This window comes from Mizuhopecten yessoensis, unplaced genomic scaffold (assembly GCF_002113885.1).
Source record: "Mizuhopecten yessoensis strain PY_sf001 unplaced genomic scaffold, ASM211388v2 scaffold1485, whole genome shotgun sequence".
In the NCBI taxonomy this organism is placed as follows: domain Eukaryota; kingdom Metazoa; phylum Mollusca; class Bivalvia; order Pectinida; family Pectinidae; genus Mizuhopecten; species Mizuhopecten yessoensis.
Window position 1 is genome coordinate 188376 of NW_018404070.1, and position 11097 is coordinate 199472.

General features: G+C 37.9%; 1 protein-coding gene across 4 annotated transcripts in view; it reads left to right on the forward strand.

Annotated features, from left to right (window-relative positions):
- The window catches only part of LOC110463115 (ras guanyl-releasing protein 3-like), a 130223-nt gene that overhangs the window by 115574 nt on the left and 3552 nt on the right, over positions 1-11097 (forward strand). For 3 of the 4 annotated variants that reach the window (XM_021517482.1, XM_021517489.1, XM_021517476.1), the window contains 2 exons: positions 2755-2859; positions 5593-5792. In XM_021517482.1, coding sequence (XP_021373157.1) covers positions 2755-2859; positions 5593-5792 — 305 coding nt within the window. Of the gene's footprint in view, positions 1-2754; positions 2860-5592; positions 5793-10302; positions 10332-11097 lie in introns of all 4 variants that reach the window. The other variant, XM_021517498.1, reaches the window with a different exon arrangement.

Here is an 11097-nt window from a genome sequence, read left to right on the forward strand (position 1 = left end):
ATCGAAATGGATAGTGACTGGGTAGTGGTTTCGAAGTGGGAAGTGGCTGGGTAGTGGTTTCAAAGTGGGTAGTGATTGGGTAGTGGTTTCAAAGTGGGTAGTGACTGGGTAGTCATTTCAAAGTGGGAAGTGACTGGGTAGTGGTTTCAAAGTGGGTAGTGACTGGGTAGCCATTTCAAAGTGGGAAGTGACTGGGTAGTGGTTTCGAAGTGGGGAGTGACTGGGTAGTGGTTTGAAGTGGGTACGTAGTGACTGGGTAGTGGTTTCGAAGTGGGGAGTGACTGGGTAGTGGTTTGAAGTGGGTACGTAGTGACTGGGTAGTGGGTTCGAAGTGGGTAGTGGCTGGGGAGTGGGTTTTAAGGGGGTAGGGGGTTGGTAGTGGTTTCGAAGTGGGTAGTGGCTGGGTAGTGGTTTCGAAGAGGGAAGTGGCTGGGTAGTGGTTTTGAAGTGGGTACGTAGTGACTGGGTAGTGGTTTCGAAGTGGGTAGTGGCTGGGGAGTGGGTTTTAAGGGGGTAGGGGGTTGGTAGTGGTTTCGAAGTGGGTAGTGACTGGGTAGTGGTTTGAAGTGGGTACGTAGTGACTGGGTAGTGCTTTCTAAGTGGGTAGTGGCTGGGTAGTGGTTTTGAAGTGGGTAGTGGCTGGGTAGTGGTTTTGAAGTGGGTAGTGACTGGGTAGTGGTTTCGAAGTGGGTAGTGGTTTCGAAGTGAGAAGCTGTCTAGAAGTGGATAGTGAAGGTTACAGGTATTAGTCTCTAAGTGGGATAGTAAAGGTTTCAGGTATTACAGGTATTAGTCTCTAAGTGGGATAGTAAAGGTTTCAGGTATAAGTCTCTAAGTGGGTAGTGTAGGTTACAGGTATTAGTCTCTAAGTGGGCAGTAATGATTTAGATAGCTGATGGAGGTGGGTAGTAAGTGGCGGTGGTCACAATTTAGATAGCTGATGGGGGGGGGCAGTAATGGGCGGTGGTCACAATTGAGATAGCTGATGGAGGTGGGCAGTAATGGGGGGGGGTCACAATTTAGATAGCTGATGGACGTGGGCAGTAATGGGCGGTGGTCACAATTTAGATAGCTGATGGTGGTGGGTAGTAAGTGGCGGTGGTCACAATTTAGATAGCTGATGGGGGGGGGCAGTAATGGGCGGTGGTCACAATTGAGATAGCTGATGGAGGTGGGCAGTAATGGGCGGTGGTCACAATTTAGATAGCTGATGGACATGGGCAGTAATGGGCGGTGGTCACAATTTAGATAGCTGATGGAGGTGGGTAGTAAGTGGCGGTGGTCACAATTTAGATAGTTGATGGAGGTGGGTAGTAATGGGCGATGGTCACAATTTAGATAGCTGATGGAGGTGGGCAGTAATGGGCGGTAGTCACAATTTAGATAGCTGATGGAGGTGGGCAGTAATGGGGGGTGGTCACAATTTCGATAGCTGATAGAGATGGGCAGGAAGTGTGTTGTATATCACTTTAAAAGAAATCAATAATTTATACAGTACTGGAAAGAAAAAATAAATTGTTAGTTCAGTCTTCAATGAACATCAGAAGTTTTGTAGTATAAAACTGATATTTGTTAGAACAAGATCATTTATAACTGTTAAATTTCAATTCATGTGAAAGATGTCACAGCGGTAAAGCTATATTAAGCTAGGTTAGGTAGTTTGTGTTAAATGTCTAGGTTTTATTGACTGAGGATACTTTGGTGTAAATTTGTAATTTGTATCAAAATATTTACATTTTCTTATCAGCAATAAGATCATGTTCCTGTCAGTATGGTTTGCAATAGATCGTGTTTAAATTGTTTTGACTAAAACTTATTCTTATACACAAGCAAACTTGACCGAAATTAAATATTCCTTTTAAAATTCTGAAGGTGATATTTCAAAGAGAAGATCAGTGTTCAAGATCTGGCTTGTTTATCGAATAAATATTAAAATAAATAGAGTCTCCTAAGTAGAGAATGGTAACAAAGAATATTTCCATTGTAATTGTAATCTGTGGAAGTGTGTATTGATACCTATATAAATAGATCAGAGGTAGGTGGTCGTAAAAGCAGTGTTGTTCTATACCCGGTATTTATCATATAAACCTACCGATTTGTTATTGTACACTCGGCTATTGTCAGTCACACAAAAACAAGATGACAAAGCACCTTATTCAGCAGTACTCATTAAGTTTTCCCCACAATTTTGGAATTTGTATAATTAGTGTCACGGTACTCGTCACTAAAAGGAATGTTACATAGTGTATTTGTTATGATGAAACATGGTTGTGTATATTTTAAAATCCATCGTATAATTTTCTCTTACATGGGATATCATTTAAACTTGGTGACTATAAAAATCTGAAATGCTAATTACGGTGCTTCATTCATTTTGTTTGTAAACCTTTAAAATCTATTCCAATCTCTCAGTCACATATCATCAGGATATAAATTTTCGCCTTTGAGCTGGTGTAGGGCTTTGTTAGCGGTGCATATTCTCACACAATACTTGAACTTTGATGTGTTGAACCTTTTGTCTTTTAGCCTACAGGTGTTCAAACTTTGATCATTATGTTGACGCGAACATTTTCATACACTAGCTCAGATTTAAACTAATAACCAATGAGTAAGGAACTAACCGCACTCCATTAGTTTTAAAAAGTTATAACTGGTAAATGGAATAATTTTTCTCATAATGTGTATGTGCTGTGTCATGAAAGCTAGATGTTTGACTGCCTGAGGTGAGCTACATGTAGTTGTGTCCTGTTTCAGACTGTGGTATAAATGCCCATAAACATTGTAAAGACCTGGTTGTGATGGAATGTCGAAGTAAGCAGCACGCAGCATGTAACCGACGACAAGATTCTGTAACAAACGGTAAGTTTTCTTATCACTTCACACCTTCATCTTGCTTCTTCTAAAGTAGAGGAAAAGTAGAGATGTTAAAGAATAATGTGTCTTAAGGACAAGTGTTAACAGATAAAGTGTCTTAAAGACAAGTGTCAACAGATACAGTGTCTTAAAGACAAGTGTCAACAGATAAAGTGTCTTAAAGACAAGTGTCAACAGATAAAGTGTCTTAAAGACAAGTGTTAACAGATAAAGCATCTTAAAGACAAGTGTCAACAGATAAAGTGTCTTAAAGACAAGTGTCAACAGATAAAGTGTCTTAAAGACAAGTGTCAACAGATACAGTGTCTTAAAGACAAGTGTCAACAGATAAAGTGTCTTAAAGACAAGTGACAACAGATAAAGTGTCTTAAAGACAAGTGTTAACAGATAAAGCGTCTTAAAGACAAGTGTCAACAGATAAAGTGTCTTAAAGACAAGTGTCAACAGATAAAGTGTCTTAAAGACAAGTGTTAACAGATAAAGCGTCTTAAAGACAAGTGTCAACAGATAAAGTGTCTTAAAGACAAGTGTTAACAGATAAAGTGTCTTCATGGGAGGTGTTACAGATAAAGTGTCTTCATGGTAGGTGGTAACAGATAAAGTGTCTAAAAGACAAGTGTCAACAGATAAAGTGTCTTAAAGACAAGTGTCAACAGATAAAGTGTCTTAAAGACAAGTGACAACAGATAAAGTGTCTTAAAGACAAGTGTTAACAGATAAAGTGTCTTCATGGGAGGTGTTACAGATAAAGTGTCTTCATGGTAGGTGTTAACAGATTAAGGGTCTTCATGGTAGGTGTTAACAGATAAAGTGTCTAAAAGACAAGTGTCAACAGATAAAGTGTCTTAAAGACAAGTGTCAACAGATACAGTGTCTTAAAGACAAGTGTCAACAGATAAAGTGTCTTAAAGACAAGTGACAACAGATAAAGTGTCTTAAAGACAAGTGTTAACAGATAAAGTGTCCTCATGGTAGGTGTTACAGATAAAGTGTCTTCATGGTAGGTGGTAACAGATAAAGTGTCTAAAAGACAAGTGTCAACAGATAAAGTGTCTTAAAGACAAGTGTCAACAGATAAAGTGTCTTAAAGACAAGTGTCAACAGATACAGTGTCTTAAAGACAAGTGTCAACAGATAAAGTGTCTTAAAGACAAGTGACAACAGATAAAGTGTCTTAAAGACAAGTGTTAACAGATAAAGTGTCTTCATGGGAGGTGTTACAGATAAAGTGTCTTCATGGTAGGTGGTAACAGATAAAGTGTCTAAAAGACAAGTGTCAACAGATAAAGTGTCTTAAAGACAAGTGTCAACAGATAAAGTGTCTTAAAGACAAGTGTTAACAGATAAAGTGTCTTCATGGTAGGTGTTAACAGATAAAGTGTCTTCATGGTACAGATAAAGTGTCTTCAAGACAAGTGTTAACATATAAAGTGTCTTAAAGGTAGGTGTTAACAGATAAAGTGTCTTCATGGTAGGTGTTAACAGATTAAGTGTCTTCATGGTAGGTGTTAACAGATAAAGTGTCTTCAAGACAAGTGTTAACAGATAAAGTGTCTTAAAGGTAGGTGTCAACAGGAAAGGTGTCTTAAAACAAGTGTTAACAGATAAAGTGTCTTAAAGACAAGTGTCAACAGATAAAGTGTCTTAAAACAAGTGTTAACATTTCGGGTGTATTGTTATTATGATTTGTTGTCATTCATATTTGTAATTGTAATGAGTTGTAAAATAACAAGGTCAGTCATTATTTAGAGAAGTCATCTAAAAGAGAAAATTACTTAATGTTTTGATTGCATTGACTTGTGGCCTAATTATCACTGAAGGAAGAAGGAAACTACCTTTCAAAACATTTAAGGAAATGTAACAACATTAATATACCTGTATTACTTATAACAAATGCACCAAACCCATTCAATGTAACCAGTGCTTGATGGGTGGAATGCCTTCTTGTGCAGGTAACTCTTGTATTCTGTTCTCTTTGACAGCATTTACCTATTGTTGAAATATCATTACCATATCAAACATACAATTGTTCATTTGTATGTTTGTTTTCAATCTGGCGATGACAACATCTTCTTTAACCTGACAATGTTGACCTGTTAACAAGTTTAATCTGTTGACATGTCAGTGTTAGCGATTTGGAGATTTCGTGAAATATTTCTGTATGTGATTTCACAGTATTGACCTTTTTCTGTCAACAGATTTTAAATGTTGATATATCTTTGTCAATAGTTAGAGACGTTTGCATATCTTTGTGATTTCATAAACAATAACCTGTTGCTGTTTAGAAATTAACTGGGCGGATTGGTCGAGTGGTTAACGCTCCGGCCTTCCACGCAGGCGGCCGGGTTCGATCCCCGAAGTTGTTGTATGCATGGATATTTAGAGAAAGTGTTTTTTCTCCTGCCCACACAACTCCAACAACCTAGATGGAGTATAAAATGGTCTGGGTGGATGTTGTGGTATCTGTGCTGTAGCGTTCAAGTGATGTGGCACTATAAATGATACCGTTGGAAGCACGGTCCCACTACAAACATGACACAATACATCTCCAACACACACACGCATGCATATATATACCCACGTATGTTAGCTAGATAGGGCGCTATACCAAATGCTGTATATTATACAAAATTAAGCATGTTGACATGCTTATGTGAGCGATTTAGACATGTGGACAATTTCTGCAATCTCACAATGTTTGCCTCATTTTGTGTCCAGGAACGCCCACTCAAGAATTAACATACTCATCAAAACGGAAAATGTCACAGCGCCAGAAGCGGAATCGTGTACACCAAGGGACGCAGACAGAAGAAATCTACTTCATGGATTATCAAATGCGAAATTCCCACATGAACGGGGATGGAGAATATTACGAGGAACAGGGCCAGCTCTACGACCGTTTATTAAAGGCAGAGGAGGTAAGTGTAAAATATCAAAATGTATAACTGGTATCTACATCCTACCTGATCCTGTATTCTATTTATATATCTAAAGGTATAGTCCCTTATACATCAGTATGTGTGTATTATGTATTGGTTTAGTCACTCAATGAAATAGCTGAGATTTTTGTGTTAGAAGGTCCATTCATAATATACACTCAGGTTATGTCAGGTTAAATATTACACAATCAGATTTGGCACATATAAAAACAAACAAGAATGGTATTACAATGACTGGAATAATTCAAAGTAAATCTAAGATATACCAGACATATCTTGTGGTAATGGGCGGTTCTCAGGAAGTATGACTTAGGTTGAGTTTTGGCTATCCTCCAGTAGATCAGACCAGAGGAAGGAGGAAGTGTGTTTTTGGACTCATGAATATTCAATTTTACAACCGGTCGAAAACTTTGAAACCTGTTCAGATATAATTTTAAGAAAGAGTTTCAAATTTCTGTTGATTTAAATAATGAATTGGGTTTGAAATTTCTTCATATTTTCTTTGTCATCATATATAGCAAAGGGAGGTGGAATGGTACATTAATTAAATAAATAAATAAATGATATGCATGGATCATTATATATTCAGATGTTTATCAGATTTACAGAGCATTATAAGTGTGTATGATGCATATTTGGGTTTAAGGTTGTCTGTTTTAGCATGTCATTTGTTTACTGGTTTGTATTCATGCCAGTCACGATCTTATGTAATACCCTGAACACGAGTACAATGACTAGGTATGGTTATCAACCAGACACATCCAATAGTTGTAATATAGTAACCAGTGGGTTAACACGGGTGTCGGTAATAAGGTAACCAATGATCTATAACTGACAATATCGTAACCAGTGGGTTACTTCGGGTGTCGGTAAGGTAGGCAGTGATCTATTACTGACAATATAGTAACCAGTGGGTTAATACGGGTGTCGGTAAGGTAACCAATGATCTATAACTGTCAATATCATAACCAGTGGGTTAATACGGGTGTCAGTAAGGTAACCAGCGATCCATTACTGACAATATCATAACCATTGGGTTACTACGGGTGTCAGTAAGGTAACCAGTGATCTTTAACTGTCAATATCATAACCAGTGGGTTAATACAGATGTCAGTAAGGTAACCAATGATCTATAACTTACAATATCGTAACCAGTGGGTTAATACGGGTGTCGGTAAGGTAACCAGTGATCTATAACTGTCAATATCATAACCAGTGGGTTACTACGGGTGTCAGTAAGGTAACCAGTGATCCATTACTGACAATATCATAACCAGTGGGTTACTACGGGTGTCAGTAAGGTAACCAGTGATCTATAACAGTCAATATCATAACCATTGGGTTACTACGGGTGTCAGTAAGGTAAGTAGTGATCTATAACTGACAATATCATAACCAGTGGGTTACTACGGGCGTCGGTAAGGTAAGCAGTGATCTATAACTGACAATATCATAACCAGTGGGTTACTACTGGTGTCAGTAAGGTAAGCAGTGATCCATTACTGTCAATAACATAACCAGTGGGTTACTACGGGTGTCAGTAAGGAAACCAGTGATCCATTACTGTCAATAATGTAACCAGCGGGTTACTACAGGTGTCAGTAAGGTAACCAATGATCCATAACTGTCAATATCATAACCAGTGGGTTACTACGGGTGTCAGTAAGGTAACCAGTGATCCATTACTGTCAATAATGTAACCAGCGGGTTACTACAGGTGTCAGTAAGGTAACCAATGATCTATAACTGTCAATATCATAGCCATTGGGTTACTACGGGTGTCAGTAAGGTAACCAGTGATCTATAACTGTCGATATCATAACCAGTGGGTTACTACGGGGGTCGGTAAGGTAACCAGCGATCCATTACTGACAATAACATAACCAGTGGGTTACTACGGGCGTCAGTAAGGTAACCAGTGATCCATTACTGTCAATAATGTAACCAGCGGGTTACTACAGGGGTCAGTAAGGTAACCAATGATCTATGGCTGTCAATATCATAACCAATGGGTTACTACGGGGGTTGGTAAGGTAACCAATGATCTATAACTGTCAATATCATAACCAGTGGGTTACTACAGGTGTCAGTAAGGTAACCAATGATCTATGACTGTCAATATCATAACCAATGGGTTACTACGGGTGTTGGTAAGGTAACCAATGATCTATAACTGTCAATATCATAACCAGTGGGTTACTACAGGTGTCAGTAAGGTAACCAATGATCCATTACTGTCAATATCATAACCAGTGCGTTACTACAGGTGTCAGTAAGGTAACCAATGATCTATAACTGTCACTATCATAACCAGTGGGTTAATACGGGTGTCAGTAAGGTAACCAGCGATCCATTACTGACAATTATGTAACCAGGGGCTTACTACGGGTGTCGGTAAGGTAACCAGCGATCCATTACTGACAAGTATGTAACCAGTGGCTTACTACGGGTGCCAGTAAGGGAACCAGCGATCCATTACTGACAATATTGTAGGATATTTATCAATAACATAACCAGTGGGTTACTACGGGTGACAGTAAGGTAAGCAGTGATCCATTACTGTCAATAACATAACCAGTGGGTTACTACGGGTGACAGTAAGGTAACCAGTGATCCATTACTGTCAATATCATAACCAGTGGGTTACTACAGGTGTCAGTAAGGTAACCAATGATCCATTACTGACAATAATGTGACCAGTGGTATACTACAGGTGTTGGTAAGGTAACCAATGATCTATAACCGTCAATATCATAACCAGTGGGTTACTACGGGTGTCGGTAAGGTAAGCAGTGATCTATAACTGTCAATATCATAACCAATGGGTTACTACGGGTGGGGGTAAGGTAACCAATGATCTATAACCGTCAATATCATAACCAGTGGGTTACTACAGGTGTCAGTAAGGTAACCAATGATCTATAACTGTCAATATCATAACCAGTGGGTTACTACGGGGGTCGGTAAGGTAACCAGCGATCCATTACTGTCAATAACATAACCAGTGGGTTACTACGGGTGTTGGTAAGGTAACCAATGATCCATTACTGACAATAATGTGACCATTGGCTTACTACAGGTGTTGGTAAGGTAACCAATGATCTATAACCGTCAATATCATAACCAGTGGGTTACTATAGGTGTCAGTAAGGTAACCAAGGATCTATGACTGTCAATATCATAACCAATGGGTTACTACGGGAGTTGGTAAGGTAACCAATGATCTATAACTGTCAATATCATAACCAATGGGTTACTACGGGGGTTGGTAAGGTAACCAATGATCTATAACCGTCAATATCATAACCAGTGGGTTACTACAGGTGTCAGTAAGGTAACCAATGATCTATGACTGTCGATATCATAACCAATGGGTTACTACGGGTGTTGGTAAGGTAACCAGCGATCCATTACTGTCAATAACATAACCAGTGGGTTACTACGGGTGTCAGTGAGGTAACCAGCGATCCATTACTGACAAGTATGTAACCAGTGGCTTACTACGGGTGTCGGTAAGGTAACCAGCGATCCATTACTGACAATATTGTAGGATATTTATGTCAGGATTCATTGTTATTTGTAACTCACTGGGTTTCCATTAGTTGTGACCACTATAATGACAGACCAAACCAGGCCTCAGGGTTCCCCTTCATTGATTGTAATGTTGATGGATAGTTACCTGATCCAACAGTTAGTAAATTATGCTCAGACATTCATAACTTGTTGTTTATTGAGTGGGATAATTTATATTCAGTTTGTGAGTATCTATACAGATTTACCATTAATTCCTGTCTAATATGATATATTTTAACATTGATAACTACCTCCTGTATCAGTTTGATCGACCAAACCTTTAAAAGATTCTTGTTAACGAATATAAAAATGTTCTACGCTATTACTTCTGATAGGATCTGTATATATAAGTATTCCAATCATATGTGTGAAATAGAGTTTTATTACGGTCATGTTAAATTTGAAGACTTGTCCAGATTTGTTTACTTTAAGTTAAGTTTGGATTAACAATATATTATTAGTACCTAACACATCTCTGATTGACCCCAAACTCCAGCATTGATTTGGGCCATACAATACAGGAACATGGATTATCCTATAACACATAGCTCGGTTATTGTTTTCCCATAGCACACTATTGATTTTTGTCCAAAACAATGTTGATTTTCACGATAGTCAGTTTCGGAATTTGCACAAAACCAGTTTTGATATATAAATTTCGCCACAAGATGTTTGTCCATAACCCATTGTGGATTATGTCTATATAGCCCATTGTGGATTATGTCTATATAGCCCATTGTGGATTATGTCTATATAGCCCATTGTGGATTATGTCTATATAACCCATTGTGGATTATGTCTATATAGCCCATAATGGAGTATGTCTATATAACCCATTGTGGATTATGTCTATATAGCCCATTGTGGATTATGTCTATATAACCCATTATAACTTCACACTGTATCTTACTCTTAGTCTCAAACCTCAGCTCAGGACGAATCACCGTAAGTGTCTAGATGTTTTGTGTACACCTCGTATCCACGGTTACATTGTGCTTGTCTTCCCCTTAGTTCCTTCTGTAATCCATTCCCTTGTCAATGTAGCTAGAAATGGAATTACAAAGTGTGCTGTTTTATCACAATTTGCTTCTTTCAGAAAATGAAATGATATTTACTTTGCATTGATCAAACCTTTTTATCATTTTCCTTATTTCTTTGTTAATGTTTTGCATGATTATGTTGTTTCTTTATTGTTAACCTTTGAACAATTTGAACACATTTGCATCGACATATTCTGATTAATACTTTCGTATTATTCTTGGAATGCTGTTGAATTTTGTTGTATATGGTCATGAAAGCCTGCCTGTCAAATTTGATATTTTTCTTTTTTAAAACTTCAAAATAAAGAATATGTGCATGTATATATATATATATAGGTCTCGAGTAAATAACAACAGTATGATCCAATCTACTCAAATAGATGAATGGGCAAAGAAGTAATAACAACAGTCTAGACAAAGAATATTACATATTTATACATTAGCCAAGATATCATTTTATCACTGTTCTTGCATGAAATATGTTTTAGCCGGAGGTGATTTATGGCCTCACTTCCTGTTGTTATGTGACTGTTCTCACGACACCAGTGATTGGTGTCTACAATATTTAAAACCTATTGCATGTCTTTTTAAATTATTATTTTTTGGTTATGGATAGACAGGTGGGAATTGAGGAACTAGCTAGGAGTCTGTAGCTGTTAGATGATGTGGTT